Below are 16,899 nucleotides of genomic sequence, written 5' to 3'. Positions count from 1 at the left end.
TGCTGAAAACAACTTCTTGTGCCAGATTCAAGGCCTTCTGAAGTTATTAATATTCTGCCATCAGCTTCAAAGGGAACAAGATTTGCCTTGCAAAATAATCAAGAGAGCTGCAACTACTCACAGGAGACTTAAATTATGGCAGCTTTGGTTGCAACTGCTATAGAATTTTGAAAGACAATTCATGGTATGAGTAAAGTGTTCTGGTAAGCACCCAAGTCAAACACTTTAAATGTAATTAACTTTCCACATTTTGAATAGTCAGGTTGTAAAAATCTATACAAAAAATGTTCCTCTGAGGAGAGTTGGGGTGGGATTTCTTTAATATGTATCCAGCATCACATTTAACTGCTACACATATAAAAAGGCAATAAATTTTATACAGAAATTTATTGTGCAACAATGATTTTCATGCTCATTTACAATAAAATAATTAGTTTTAACAAATAATCATGCCATTGCTTAATTTCAACACTAAGCAGAGTATTTACATTCAAGTTTACATGTTTGTTCAAGTTCCATGTATGGTATTGTCAGAATCAAGTAAGAATGCATCTTCAGATAAAGTCTGCATTTTTTATATTAAAATATCACTGCCTTTCAGATATTTACTGGAAATGACACATCTCCTTTCTTTGTAATACTCTCATTTCCCAGTTATTGTACCGGAAACAAAAATCCAACCAAGTTGCAGAAATCATCCTCACAAACATTCATCTATCTCCAAGCCACCAGGCATTTCCAACTTGTTAAACAGAAAGGAGTCTGGAGTATAACTCTGTGTAATTGATTTTTGGAGGCTTGTTTGTCATCCTTGCAAGAGACCATGCCTTAAGGAAATGAGCCTTAGGAAATTTTTTTCACTGAATCATATATATAAAAAAAAGATTTGTTTTGTCAATATTGAAGTGAACAGCTTATTACAGACACACTCTGGGAACTTTTTATTAAGTTGTTTGGTTTCTTTTAATCATAGGGATGATGAGGAACACAGCTTCATGGTCTGGCAACTTTAAAGAAGAAAAATGAACAATAAAAACCCCAAAACATCCACCCATGACATACACTGGATAGTAATAATTTAAATAAAATTAAATAAATCAGCAGTTCACAAATGGTGGAAAAAATATTTTTAGTCTGCAGAAATAATTCAAACTATGACTTTTTGGTGCTGCTTCTTCCTCTTCACATTCTATGATCTAAACCAAGTTCAGACTTCACCTCACATTTTAGTAGCCTGCACACAATCTCTTGGTCCTTTGGCAAATGTTCCTAACACAGGCTTTTCAGTTATCTCCCACCTACCCCAACTCCTCTTTCATTTTTTAAACAGAGCTGAGCATAAGCTATACTATATGCAAATTTGGAAGTGGTTCTGAATGAGAAAATTTTATGGACCTGTTAAATAGCTGAAAAATGTGACAGATTTGTGTTCACTGTTCCATGTGATTCCTACTATTTTAATCCATACTTTCATACCCGTGCTACATCTCCTGTCTAGGTTTCAAAAGGGGCCTCTGATTGTAACAGAAGAATGAGAGCATAACTGCCAATATGCTGCTCTGACTATCATGTAAAGGACAAAGTAGAGCTGATTGTCTTGGATTTTGGCTCTTAATGTTATGGGGAGATACTGATTTTGAAGATGCAAACCTAAACATTCCCAGATTTTAAATAACCTTTACATTTGGCAGAGACTGTTTCACTTTTTCTGTCTTCACGTTGTGACATCTCCAGAACTTGTGGGTTGAGAAACAACTGCAGAAGGTTGTACTGGTAACATTTCTACCTCTGACTCACGTACAAAGATGACTGCATCTCCACTTACATTTATCAAACACTGGGCCTGGAAAAATAAAAGAGCAATATGCAGTTTCAAAACATTTAATTACATATTTTATGCTACACCTGTTTTATTTATATCTGGTAGATGTGACTATGCAGATAACAGAAAATCTGATTGGAGATCAGAGGACAAACTATTGGAATTTCTTAGTGAGGCAATCCATGTCATGTTTCCTTTCTCATCTACTCATCTGTGTGCTATCAAATATGTAGCCAGATTCTTATAAGAGCACCAGAAATAAAGAAACTGGGTAGCTGTACTTCCTTTCACTACTGTTTTGCATTCACTTCATGTAACAAAGCAGCTATATATTCAGTTGTCACTTTAACTAATGAAGTTTTGCCCCTTTATGTTACTTTATATTTTATGCTAGCAGCTCCATGTAAAAAGGATGAAAACACTGCAACATCAGAGATAAACAAGTTCAATTGCAATTCCTGCAATTTACTCCATCGTAGTGAACACAGGACTTTTACTCATTTGGGTATTCATAAAGCATATTTGTAATTTCATGCTAACTCATGGTTTGAAGAATGCTCTTGGCTTCTTAAAACAAGAACTATGATGAGAGATCCAGAAGTGTTATGCATACATGGCTCTACAGTGTTCCTAGTTTTGAAATACATATAATGTGCATTTGTGTCATAATGGTCACAATCACATTGTTATTTCATATAATAATTTACCTGATTTTTGTTTGGATTTTCCATAAAAACACATTGCTTCATTATATAGGAGACAACAGCATTGCCCCCTAAAGCTGCCACATGAGCTCTCACCATTGCAAACACTTCAGCAATAAATGCATGGAGAAAACCACTGACACCACCCTCCTAAAATGGAAAAACAAAAAGACAAAACATTTTACTTTACATTTTACATTTTACTTTACATTTACATTTTACTTTACATTTTACTTTAAGTATTGCTATAAGATGCTGGGTACTTTATCAGCTAAATATTTCAGTGAATCCTAAACATATATTGTACAGAACTTAAAAGTTATCCACTGTTTAATGGGGCATGTGAATGTTAAAAATCAGACCAATGGAACTTACTGTTTGAGTACAAGAATCACAAGTAGGTTATTAATTTCTCTCTGATATTCTTTGCAGTGAGTATATTACATATACTTTTCAAACATTCCTACACATCTGCATAAACATGTAGTATTTCACTGATAATTGAAAAATTAGATTTTCTTTTATCAGGAAGAATACTATCCATTTTTTTTTTAAAAATGAGATGCAGATAAAGCAGAATTTCTACCCAGGATTAAAAGAGATTTAGTCTTCTTGAAAATTGCTGGTAAGGACTGGCCATTACCTTTGGATACTGTAATTTCATGTATGCTAATGACTGTCATTAGTTCCCAACATTCCCTAAGGAAAAGACACCTCCAAATACCAAATAAGCAAGAGACAGAAGAGAGACTTGACAAGGAATCTATATTCAAGTTTTTTTTTTTTCCCTTGAAGCCCAAAAGAAATTCTAACCATCTTGTTTCATTAGATGTTTTGACTTGATGGTTCATGTGGGGGATCTTTACTTCATTAGTGCAAAGCTGAGTAATTTAAATTGCTGTGAAAGAACAAGGAAAACAATGAAGTATGGGTTTTTTTCCTAGATAATTCTTATGAAAAAATGTGAGAAACTACATTAGGGGGATATAATGACTAATGCACAAAAAAAACCCAACTAAAGAAACAAAAATACATATTAAAAAAAAAATAGAGGGGAAAAAAACCTAATGAATCAGAGCTCACTATTGGCTCAAAACATTTATAAAATTTCAAAATGAAAATGAAAGGCAAAATCACTAAACTTTCTGTGTGCTACTGAAAAATGAAAGAGCCAGGTAGAAGAGGCCGGCTAAGCTGAACTTTAACAAAAGCATACAGCCTCTGTCTGTATCTGCTGGGAAAAGTATACTCTATTTATAAATGGTTATATACTCTGTGGTATGCTTTTTAGAAATTAATCACACAGACTTGGGTTACTGAGAAAGCACAGAACACAATATTAAAAATGTAGATGATATGGGAAATCTTGTATTAACCAAAGAATTCCAATATCCAAATATTGAAAGTACAAGTTCATCATTGAGCTCGCTAAATGAGAGAAGCATGTAATTTTTTTTTCTTTTTATCTCAGTTTCAGGTTCTAATGACCCAACAACTCAACTATCCCACTGAAAGTGAAAGACCTGTTTTTCCAAATAGTTCTGTTTAAGAACTCTTAGTGTTACATCCAAATACAAAGTCAATGGCAATGGTCAAGTAACCCCTTTCTAACACTGCAAAACACAAAGCAGCTCCACATGTTGTATGACAAGAGCAGCACAACACAACTTACCTGCCATTCAGCACTTGTCCTCAAGTAACAAAACGCTCTAGTCTCTTGCTTACCTCAACTCAACCCCCTTCAGATATTTACCTCTGATTATTATAATTAACAATAAATGCTAATCCCTGATCAGCTCACCTCACGCAAAGAAGTGGTTTCTCGTATAAAAAACATGTTGATTATCCCGAGGTATTTGGTTATTTTTGCCCCAGGTAGAAAAGAAAGAGGTGTCATCTTAACAACTGTGACAGTAGAGTTGGTGCATGATGGAACAGAACGGTGCCGTAAGTATCCCTCAGCCAAAGGACTTGTTTTATCAAGGGAAGCAGCTAAAAAGATGGGAAAAAAAGAAGAGAAAGTAACTATCAAGTAAGGTTCATTACTGTCCCTCAAAACACAAAAATTCTTCTTTATGGTTTCCAAATAGCTTGGTGACAACATTCAGCTGCCTGTGATGCTCAGCCATATCACGTGAGAAAGGAAAATATCATGCAATGCATGCAAAAGGAGACAAAAAGCTGAAATGGAATTTATTTGGAAGAGTGGCATTCCTGCAAAGGAAAACATTGAGGCGAGTAGCTGCACATACAACAATCAGTTATAAAGTGAAGGTAAAGAAAAAAGTGCCAACATATTGGAATACATATTCTGCTGAAAGAACAAATTACAGGAAGTGTGAAAGTTGTTGTGTTTCCCCAGTGCAGCATTTTCCATTAAAACAGATATTAATCTTTGCTAATTTAAGCAAGATAGTCAGACCTGTGGCCAAAGAACTACCGAAAAATAACTCACCACTTGCTAATTTAGTGACCATTGCCTTGACTGTCACCTTGGTGATTGCTTCCTGTTTCTCACCAAAAATTTTCCAAGATCATACATACACCTACATCCATGCAGTGTATGTTATATAATTAGTAGGCGTACACATTTATTGATAACCCATTTTTACTAAGTGAACGGAAATAACTTTTGATACCGGTTTTAAGCCCTGCATTAGCTTACAAAGACATCAATAGTGTCAGCACTCATCACACTCAGGTATTCATTCTACATGGGTTCTGCACTACCATTGCTAGGCAGGAAAACTCCACTTATTCACCACTGGGAAATCAGAGATATGTCTCAGATTATCATAACGTGGTAGAAACAGCCGCCTACTTGTCTTAATTGATCCGCGCCTTATGGTCTGAGCTTTCAGTTTAATGAGCTCTATCCAGCTGTTGCATCTGTCTGCAAAGGAACTGTAATCAACTGACGTTGCTGAAAACACAGACAGAAAAACAAAAGAAAAAACAAAGAAAAAAAAGTATGGATGATGTCTCTTGCTCATCTCAGTGCTCCTTTTGAGGAAGCAATTATAAGTGTCTGAGAGAGAACAAACATCCCTTTCCAGGTCTGTTTAAAGGAAAAGTTACAGCGTAGGTTTGGACTCTTCCAAACCAGTGTACCGATTTCTGGTGATGTCCCAGCTGGGAACCAACTGCCTGACTGGGACTTCATCACTGAAAAAACATGCAAATACAGTCATTAATGACTTACACTAGATTACTTTTTTAAAATCTCATTTTAGGTAATAAGTTCTGGCTTCTTTAAGTTAATTTAAGCCTTGTTTACTTGTAACTTTGTGTTATTCATTCTCTCATGAAAAGCTGATGGTTATTTAAACTTCCTAATTTTAAACCTACAGACCGAAAAAAGAGCTTTGGTGAGGAGGGTAAGAGTCACAAGCTGAAACAACACCTTGGTTTTAAAACACAAATGGACTTTCCTTACAAAGCACTGTCTTCATTCTCCCAGCATCCCCCCCCCCAGTTATCATTACAGTGAGAAGTAGGGTTGTTTCTGTAATGACTTCTGGTATTAGTTGCAGGGGTGTTTGCATTTCTTTGAAAACAAAACAAAACAAAAAAAAGTAGTTTTGCAAACACCATTTCTTCATTATCTTGAAGAAACAGAAGGAACACATGCTAACTTCAAATTAAGACAAGCAAAAAAGCTCTCTCCCAGTGAACTTTTTTTCTGTCAGATAAAGTTATATCAACATATCTGACAGAGAGACGCTGTTATTATTAACAAATCTGACTTTTGTGATTAAAAAACGCATTAAAATATTATCATATCATTAAGCCACACCAGAGCATGCATTCTCAGTTAACTAGTAAACATTTCCTGCATTAAGATACATCCAAGAAGGGTAATCCAATGTCCCAAGAATACTCATTCTGTTCTGGCATATGGCTAAATTAAGTAAACTCACCTCTCTGAGTGGCAGGAATACCTGCATGGGAACTTGCACCCTCCAGGACTTCTAGTAAGACAAATATTAATTCCATTTAGATAATATATTATCGGTCATATTGTATAGGACAATAGCTTCCTTCTTATTGCAGTAAAAAAAAATATAGTAAAATAGGAGTAAAAATCTGCTATATACATTATACTAAATACTTTGACAGCTTATAATAAATTGGTATAAATAATTAACTTTACTAAATCATGTCTGGCAAATTATGGTTATTTATTGTAAGTCATTATTGTGTAAGGCTGCATATAAATATTTTTTAAAAAGCAATCTTACAGAAAATTATGTTAAAAGAAGTATCAATATATTAAATAAGATGCTAAGTAAATGTACTGATCTCCAGTACATTACAGAATTTAAAGTGTCAGGAAAAGTGATGTACGTGAACAGGCTACCCTCTACTGGTCATTGCACACTACACAAGTTGCATAGTTCAGTATCAGTGGAATACACCAGTCAGAAATTTCTGGATAGATACTGTTTTTGAAAATGAAAGTTTACCAGTATCACAATGTGACCAGTTAAGAGTTAAGCAAATGAAAATGCATTTTTAAAAAATCCACAAAGCAGTAAGAACATTATTGCTGAAATTAAACTGACCTCTGAAAATACAAATAAATGGGGTGGGGTCTCTCTCCTTTACACAAGTTATGTAATGAGCAAAACAGGAAGAGCTAACGTCTAAAATAATTAAGATACTAAATTTCTTATCAGTAGCCATTCTGGTGGTACATAATCCAACAACAGAGAAAGAAGTAACAACACCTAATTTCATTGACTGACAACAATTTTTTATACAAAGATTAATTGTGACAACCAGTCACGTGTGAAAAATAAAGCAGCTGTTTAACAGCTAAAAAGTGCTGCACCATACAATTGGTTATTATGCAAGTTTAGGCTCATTTCACTTAAAACAAAAAACAAAAAAAAAAAACAAAAAAAAACCCAAAACAAAACAAAAACACAAAACACCCACGTGCAGTTTTGCTCAGCTGAATACACAGTGTTGCTAGATAAAATCTTTCCCACCATGAAAAATGTAAGATTAACTATTTGAGGCTGACAGTACATGGAGGTATTCTGGCCATTTACAGAAGTGAAGCAGTATGAGGCAAACCTAATTATTAAGTAATTTTTAATTCTTTAAGTCAAATGACCCCCAACAGCCAGCGTTTCACAGCATTTTCAATACTCCAAATGCAAGGATAGATGAAATACAGGAAATCTACAAGAGAATATATACAGAATATTTAGCCAACCCATCTAATGTGAGTCTTAAAAAAATCAGACTTTAGGAGTGGTCATATACATTATGCTTAGGCAGTAAAGAATATTTAAAGCATGTAAAAGTACAGCTATTTTAAAGCTGCTGCAACAGTGAAAGAGCAGAACTCAGAATCAGTAAAAATAGTAGTCCAGAATTCTTCTTCTTTTAACTGACCTTTGGCTGGTGAGAAGGGCTGAGAAGCAAGGGGATCAGAGCAAAGTTCCAATGGAAACTGCAGCTGTTCTTCATTGTCTGTAGATGCTTCAACAAAGAATACATATCCAACTGATAATTAATCTCCAAAATAAGATTTGCCAGTAATAAAAAACACAACAGACTCAATTTAGTCATGTCTGCTTAAACAGACTTTTTCAGCATATGCATTTAGTAATGCATGAACAGGTAGATGTCTGACAATAAATCCGGCTGCAAATTTGAAGAGAATCTATGTTCCATTGACCAGAATTTGATTTTGTGTTTTCAGGAAAAAATATTAAGTCAATTCATGCACTTTAGAATTGATTCTGCATTGGATATGAGTTAGCCACGTTTTAATGTAAAAAAAAAAAAAAAGGTAATTTATTTCACGTAACAGAAAACAAATTACTGTTGCTATTTAAGAAGGTATAACTAATGTTTTAGGAAAACAAGGCTCTGTTCTACAACCTAATTCCACTCTTCAGAATGGGGTAGCTCCATAGTTCTGGCTAATTCCTCATATCCAGACTGCATACATAAATTTCTAGCATAAGATGGTGCTTCATTCACAAGATGACACACAGATTGCAGTAGCCTCTTCTATTTCCTCCACAATGCTATATGCTTCATTGATCTTCAAAAATATTACTGACCTACTTAAATGTTTTTTTGGAGTTTTTTAAAACTATTATGAATAATTGATTTTTCTGCCTTCTTGAAGTAAGGATAAAATTTGCTACTCATAAGAACAAGTATTCTCTAATGACTTACACCACGTGTTTGGAAATACAAAGGAAATGTTATCTGTTACATTAATTCCTCTGAGAAAAATATTCAGAGAAGGATGGTACACAAAAAAACCAGAAATGGTAAACCTTTTTTTCCATATTACTGTAAGTTTGTTGATTACAGAAAAATGCGTAAATGTAACTGAAATTAAAATGTAGACTCGTTAGGTACTAGGAGGAACACAGGCAAGAAAAATGTTATCTCTTTTATCTTTACATGCCTCACAACATTTACCTCTTTGCTGTGATTTTTCTGTAGGGGCTTTGTTGGCTTGCAATGCTTGGTTTTTGTCATATGTAATTGCAACAGCTGTGACTGCAATCTGCAAATCAGAAATATATGGCATATTAGATAATTTAATATCTTGTGCAATCTGCAAAAATAATTTTCAAAAAGACAGATTCTTACATAGAAAGATAATAAGGGGAAAAATAATCCAAATAGACATATTAGAAACCCTTTACAGCAGAACGTAAAAGGTAATACTATGGCCCCTTAGAACAGACACCTGACAGTGTTTGTACCACATTTATGATTTTGTTCATCAGTTCTTTCCTTCTTTCTTGGTGAATTGGCATAAAAAAGAATTATAAGAAGTCATTATTGTTGTAATTTTAAGAGAGAGAAAGAGATGTTTAATTAATCACAAGAATGATAAAATTATTTTGTTTAAAAATACATTGCCCCATCTTGAAAATGAAAGAAAAAGATCAGACAACTATAATGACAGCACACCAAGAAAACAAGTGTGCCATATTCTTCTAGCATATGTGGCAACACCTTTTAGCAGATACCTAGTAGCTTTTTCTTTCCTAGCCAACTAATAAAATACACATTAAGATTCATAGTGCTCATGAAATACCCTGTAGTCACATGATTCTCAATACTTGTGAACTCCATAGGTCATCCTATTTCTTCACTGAAGATTATGGCCTTAAGTTTTACTTCACAATTCACCAGGCATACTGGTAAATGAAATTCTAGCCTAATTTATTCTGAGCAACAAACATTAATTAAAGGCCAAGACTGGAATGCCTACATGCTGAGAAAGTCAATAGAAGCAGTTTGCATACCTGAACTAATTCATCCTCTGGCAAAGCAACTGTAAAATTTACATGACAAAGACAGCAGGGAACCATAGATCGTAGTTTAAAATACAAGCTCTGTTGAAGACAAGACATTAGATATTACTGGTGTTACTTTACAAAATGTATAGTTTATTTCAGAGAAATTAAAGATCAAAAGTCTTTCCATAGTAAAAACATTCTAATGATATATATTTTTTTTTTTCACTTGCAGAAAAATTACAGCTGTGACAAGTCAGGACAGAATGCAACCTACTCTGCTGCAGTCATCATATTTCTGTTTCTACAGTATGCTACCAGTCAAGGATTCATTCTGATCTAAAAAGCTTTGGAAATCTCCAGTATACTTTATATATATGTATATATATATATGTATATATATATGTATATATATATATATACATATATATATACATATATATATATGCTCTTTAGAGCATTTTACAAACTAATTACAGACATGTTGTAGTCTAAATTCCAAAATGTACTTACGAAGAAAATGTTATTTTCAATATAACCTGATTGTACTTTGCTTCCATTTGAACAATTACAAAAATGTTTGAAATATGATTCTTACCTTTAATAGATTCTCACAGAGATCATTGAAGTTCTTATTCAGGGTTTGATTTGTTAGATTAATGTTGCTTAATCTGGATACTCTTACTGCTGTGAACATCTGAATTAGAAACAAACTAATTAGAAAAACAAACGATTTTTTTTTTCAATATATGACAGTATGTTATATTAAAACCAACACAGATTCATAAAGAAGGCAAAGAATGCATGAGGGAGAGGGATAGAAAGAAAAGGAAAAAAAGGTAGCAACAGTAAGTCAGATAAAGTGCTTGCTGCTCATGAAATTTTACAAACAAAAGGCAATTTTTCTGTGAACTGAAGTATGAACATACGAAGCAAGTAACTAAGAAGATATTAAGTGTTCTGTTCTCTTAACTTGCTTCACAAAGGAGTCATTCTGCTTTCTACATCTTTTGTTAATCGCTGTTGAAAATTACATACAATAACAGAGACAATACTGGAATGTCATATACAGATACACAAGCAATCCCATCAACCTGAGAGTATTATGCTGGTGCACCCATGTTGTTTTCAAGTTTTAACTGTGCCCCTGCAAAGCAAAATCTTGCGTTGATCCGACTAGGTGTGAAAGCTCAATTGGATCTGTTTTAACTCTCTCTGCAAGACTCAGCTGTGTTAAACAAACATGACCAGAATGTTAAAATCTATTTATAAATGGATTTTTTCCTCTACTTAGCGGACTGGATTTATCTAATTCTTATTTGTCTAAACATATTAAAGTTATCATATTCGATATCTGACACTAGTAGCACATTCAACAACTTGCTTTCCTCAAGGGGCTTCAAAATATATCCAAGCTCTTAAATATGCCCAAAGCTTTAAAGTTAATATTTACAGTAATTCTTTTCTGATTTTTGTATTTTTATACCATTACATAACAACGTTGAAAAATAGCACAAAGAAACCGACTCTTGTGCCCTACTTTTCTCACACCAGAGTCTTTTTAATTTATCTTTAAAAATTCATGATATCTAATACATTTTTTAATTACTACAACACATTTAAATTCAATATGGGAAAATAAAATTGTTTTCTTTGAACAGCCTTACTTGAATTTCCGGTGTCCAGTTATTTATACCAGGCATAATTTCTGTGTTGCAACTGTAAAAACCTGTGAAGAAAGTATGTGAGGAAATTTATGTTGCACGCTGAGATATAAAAGTACTTTCAAAGAAACATATGTGACCATACTTGATGTTTTGCAAGTATCTACCCTTATAAGACACACAAAATAGCATACAAAAGAAACACATGCTTTCTCTTACTGATACTGCAGTGAAAAAATGGATAGGGAAGGTGGAATTCTTTACTTCTCACATTAATTCACTATAGAATTCTTATTCTGACTATTTGTTCAGCCACCAAAAAGTGAAGCCAGAAATGTCAGAGAGCTGAGGAACCAGAGAGGCTGTGATGGCATAAAATGCCATAGTCAAAGTTGCTTCCCATGGAAAGTGTGTAGCTTATTTCACCTGATGCCAAGACTAATTGGTGAAACACACTGCCCAAATGCTTCATCCAATAGCTCCTTGTGGAATCCACAAAACATGAAACTCCTGACCAGTTGGTCTTGAGCAGGGAAAGCATTCAAAGTAGATTTTTAGCTCTGATCAAGATATACTTAAGAATTCTTGTAGGAAGGGTGAACACGCAAAATTCACCACTGCTCTGTCTTGTTTCTAATTGACAGACTACTTACAAATGAGGAAACTTACTGGAAAGTGAGATGGTAAAAGCTAAATGGGTAACCTTTGAAAGTCAGGATAGTGATGCTTTAAAGATACCACCTAGAGACTGAGTGCAAATATGCAGCAATTACTAACTTAAGAAGACAAAAAGAAAAAAAGAATAATGATTGAACAGTGGGTTAAGAAGTTATAAACTGTAAATAGGCAGTGTTGAAAATCTAAAGCTATAGCTTAATGAACACGAAAGAGAAAAATGTGACAGGGCCTATGTACATGCACAAAATAAGCCAGAAAAGAAATCATGTAGCACCTCCTGGGAGGTATAAATATCAAAGCAGAAACCTTGCTGAAAAGTCAAGTATATGCAGAGATTATAACATGACAGTGGAAAATACACATTTTTTTTTACATTGATGTTCACCACAGTAATGGAGCTTTCTACAGCAATGGAAAACCAGCCCTTTCCCACCAGAGAATCTGTCTTAAACAAAAGTATCTGCAGGAGATACATATAGGCAAATGAAAAATAATGATTAATCTAAAAAATAGAAAAGGCAAAAGAAGTAACTAACTGGCATTTAACTCTATCTTAAAATGACCCCATCACCAGAGAAGCTTCTTTAATCTTCAGGTAGTGAGGTGCTTTCAGTGACTGAGACCTATTAATTTGCTTAATATAGTATCTGTACTACTGGCCCAGGGAAGCTATTCCAGAAAATGGAGCTCATATGCAGACTGAAAAACAAGACACTGCAGAAGAGCTGACACTTTTCTAAGCAATAGTCATTGCTCACAAGCTGTCAAGAAGCATGTAGATAAAAGGTATCTGACTGATAGGAGTCTATTTTGGACATCAAAAAGCATTTGGCAAGATCATTCACAAAGGATTCTAAGAAACTGAAGGGTAGAATGGAGTACCCCTGAAGAAAATACAATTACTGTTAGATTGGAAAGAGAAGGTCAAAATAGTCTTCACAGTGGATACATCTGTAACTAGGGATTGTATGCTTCACAGATACTCTCAACTTATCTGCACAAGTGGATAAAATGAGGTGACTGCTGATGACCTTATTTTAAGGTCGTAAAATCAACTGCAGTAGGATCTAACAATTGATAATTGATGAGGAATAAAAGATTTAGTGGTAATAATAGATAACTATCACAAGGATAGTTCTGAGGTCAACTGTACTCAATTATAAACACTGATACCAGTTATTAGGAATGGATTAGAAACATGGGAAAACTCATGAAGATAAGAGAGGGAGGACAAGGACAACCAAATGTACAGAGCAACTTCCACGTAATGGTTGTTAGCCTCTTATCCAGATCCATGAATTCTGTAGAGGATATGACAGGTATCCACACATCCACAAATAGCGTTAAGGCTGATACCAAAAAATTACTCAATGTTCTTCCAAAGATAAGAAAAAGGAAAAAAAGTGGCAGATACTAACCAGGCACATGAAGCTGGCTCTTACATGGGTACAGAATGTGATGCAAAGTTCTATCAGCACTGAAAGGTGCACACAGGCTCAAAATAAAAACAGCCAAATGCACAGAAAAGTCTGAGAAAGGCTGCTCTTTACAAAGACAGTAACTTTATTTCAGGATGCTGTTGAACTATGAACTGTTAGCATGTTATCATGTGGGATTTTTTTTGTTTTCCTTGCTTTTACATTAATGCTATATACATTCTCGCCTGATCCTTATCAGCAAGCAGACACTGAGTGATTCAATGCACCTCCCTCTGTGTTGGGTACTTAAATTTTTAAATGCAGACAATTAAATGGACCTCTCACAAAGTTCTATGGCAAGCAATGCAGCCTGAACAAGTTTGTACTGTCAAGTGTAAAGATACCAATTTCAAGTATCATGATTGAATTCTGAAAATCATTCCCTTTAGTCAGTTTCATGTTGTCAAGTTGCAAAGATTTTTAGAAGTACATCTATAAGAAACAGTGAAGACATTTCTATTAGAGTAGAATCTTCTACTCCTATTTGACTTCATGGTCTTCTACAGAAAATGATCAATACTGACTTTGATAAAGATGCTGTGGGTGATTTACAAATTCCATCTGAGTGTGGACTTCACTTTTTTAACAGCAAAGACTACAAATGCAGTGAACCTAAAGATGCAAAGACCTAAATGCAAAGACCTAAATTGACCGTATGGCACAATCACAAAGCAAAGAAAATATAAAAACACTTGCTGAACAAGAGTACTGAAGGAGCAAATTGCTCAGTTTAAAAAACCTTCTTGAAATACACCACCAGTATGTCACATTATATGGCTACAAATGCTACTTAAAGAACATTCTGTTCTCCATACTTTGATTTTCATTGATGCTGAAACCAACAAAGCAGCCACTAAGCTTAAAAATCTTCAGACTGGCATGTTCCAGTAGAAAAGATTCACTTGTTAAACCATTATGAATTAACAACAAATTTGAAACAGCCGCACAGATCAATGAGCTCTGTCACACCACACAAATACTGTATTTGCTTCAGTTTTCATCATGCAACAATCCCTAAAAAAGGCTCAATGACTTGTTTTCCAAAGGTGTATCTGACAAGCTAAACACTTCAGCAGTATTTTCATTGTTACTCTTGAACTTGTTTTTTTTTAAATAAAACCCATTCTATTCTGTCATTTTGCAGTTTACAATAATAATTAGAAAAATATTATTTTAACTATACCAGAAGGTGGTGGCACATCTGTCAGTAAGGAATGTACATCTTCCATTGCATCTGTATCATCAATCTGGAAAAAGGAATGACTGATAAAAATCATGCTGCTGTTGTAGTCACAAATCTCAGAAAGATGCAAAAGCTTTTTCATAAAGAGATATATATCTGGCCTAGATTTAAAAAAAAAAGGATTCCATGAGCCAGACCTCTGAATCTTAACCAACAGCCAGCGATATGCTTATCCCTTAAAAACAGTTCTCTTAACTATGCTGCATTAAGAAACTGCAGTAGATTAAAATAATAAAAAGAGACTTCTTAAAATAATTTAAAAATTTGAACAAGATTCCACACAAAACCTCATAATTTTTTGCATCTAGGGACACTTTGTTATTAGAGCTCTTATCTGGTCTTTATTACACTGATGCAATCATTCTCTGCCTATTCCAATGACACATAAAAACCTTTCCAGGACTTTAAAAATCTTGCTTAGTCTGAACAGCAGAAATGGCATGAAAGGAAATGGCCTCAAGCTGCACCAGAGGAGGTTCAGGTTTGATATTAGGAAAAATTTATTCAGTGAGAGAGTAGTCAGGCAGTGGAAGTGTTGGAGTCACCATTCCTGAAGGTGTTAAAAAAAACATGTGGCACTATGGGACATGGTTTAGTGGGCAGGGTGGTGGTTTGGCTGATGGTTGGACTTGATGATCTTAGAGGTCTTTTCCAACCTCAGTGATTCTATGCATATAAAACAGGAAATGACAAATTGGGGGATTATTAGTTTTTCCTATCCAAATAGGTTTGATTTATCCAACTTTCAAACACTTCTGTTATTTTAAATCCAACTGAGATCATATCTGCTCTACTACCTTTTATAGATTTTTTTGCATCGTGTGTCTTTAGGTTCATTCTGCCTTACAGATCTGCAAGAGACCCAAGTTTACCCATAATTACCAACATTTTGTAGCAAGCTTTTTTTGACATTGTTTATATTTTCGTTTCAGTATTGAAGGGTTCTCTGTCAGGTATTGTTTCTCCTTCTCTCTCTCAAAGTTAAAGAAGGAGTCTTTTTTTTTTTTTTCCCTCCAAAAACAGACAGCCTCACCTCTCACAACTGCCTTCCCAGCATCTGATATAATTTCTTCATCACAGTCAACTTTTATCACCTTTTCATAAAAAATTTAAGTGAACAATTATTTTACTCTTGAAAGGTCAGAGTTGGGAACTGTCTTTTTTATATATGTATTTCAAGAAAGGTATGAAAATGAGTACTGAAAACAGTTATCACCTCCAAGACAAAAGCATCCTTTTTCCCATGTGAAAGGTCTAGCTCTGTAACTTCATCAGAGCTTTCTGACTGAGATCTTAATAACCTGGAACGTTGTCTTGGCTCTGGAATGGGAGACCCAATAATTTCTTCAGGTAGCTCCTAAAAAGGACATAAATGTTAAGATTATAAAACGTAGCTTAGAAATAATTTCAATTATAAGCAATTTGTTAACAGTTCCAAGAATCAGAACATTCTGGAAATAACATTACTAAGAAATAAATTTAAATAAGTATAAACCAATTTGGAGCCCTAAAATTAGTTAAAAGAATCTATACCTCTAGTAAAAAACAGTATCTGTTCTGAATTATTCAGTCAATAAAAATTTATGAATATACATGGTGTCTACCTATTTTTACTCAGAATGCTTAATTTTTAAGAATATAAAATCTTTACTTACTGGAGGAATAATCTCATAAAGTTCCTTGTTTTTCGCTATTGTATCATTTATTTTCTTTTGCATGTGAGATATATGCTGCTCATAGGTGCCATCATTTGGAGTCTTCCCAGCAATCTGAATACCACCAGGTGTTGGCAAAGCTGCTAGATACACACCTGTTGCAGACTTTTTAAAAGTCATTTAGAAAAATGAGAATTATATAAACATGTACTTATAACACTGTCATATAAAGTTTACCACAATGCCTATGATATAATGGTCAGCATTATGACATGTACATTGTAGCATAATCTCTTTCCATAATAAATGGATCTCTCTGCTTCTCCTGTTCATTTATGAAACCAAAACACAAAAACCCACCACTATTTGTGA

The 16,899-nt window shown here is 34.2% G+C and overlaps 1 protein-coding gene across 28 annotated transcripts in view; it reads right to left on the bottom strand.

Moving 5' to 3' along the window:
• Positions 1-304: 304 nt before the first annotated feature.
• The window catches only part of C2CD5 (C2 calcium dependent domain containing 5), a 64,048-nt gene continuing 47,453 nt past the window's right edge, over positions 305-16,899 (bottom strand). For 13 of the 28 annotated variants that reach the window (XM_071733100.1, XM_071733117.1, XM_071733108.1 and 10 more), the window contains 13 exons: positions 16,528-16,692; positions 16,089-16,229; positions 14,813-14,876; positions 11,477-11,538; positions 10,408-10,506; positions 9,819-9,908; positions 8,980-9,067; positions 7,933-8,019; positions 6,447-6,497; positions 5,348-5,449; positions 4,328-4,518; positions 2,530-2,676; positions 305-1,843 (listed from right to left, as the gene is read on the bottom strand). In XM_071733100.1, the coding sequence (XP_071589201.1) occupies positions 1,715-1,843; positions 2,530-2,676; positions 4,328-4,518; positions 5,348-5,449; positions 6,447-6,497; positions 7,933-8,019; positions 8,980-9,067; positions 9,819-9,908; positions 10,408-10,506; positions 11,477-11,538; positions 14,813-14,876; positions 16,089-16,229; positions 16,528-16,692 (1,416 nt within the window). In that variant the 3' untranslated portion in view covers positions 305-1,714. The remainder of the gene's footprint in view (positions 1,844-2,529; positions 2,677-4,327; positions 4,519-5,347; positions 5,450-6,446; positions 6,498-7,932; positions 8,020-8,979; positions 9,068-9,818; positions 9,909-10,407; positions 10,507-11,476; positions 11,539-14,812; positions 14,877-16,088; positions 16,230-16,527; positions 16,693-16,899) is intronic. The other 15 variants (XM_071733118.1, XM_071733098.1, XM_071733116.1 and 12 more) reach the window with 3 other exon arrangements.

Source organism: Heliangelus exortis, chromosome 1, assembly GCF_036169615.1.
Source record: "Heliangelus exortis chromosome 1, bHelExo1.hap1, whole genome shotgun sequence".
NCBI lineage: Eukaryota > Metazoa > Chordata > Aves > Apodiformes > Trochilidae > Heliangelus > Heliangelus exortis.
Note: the sequence above shows the minus strand (reverse complement) of the source record. Positions and strands in the feature narration are given on the sequence as shown.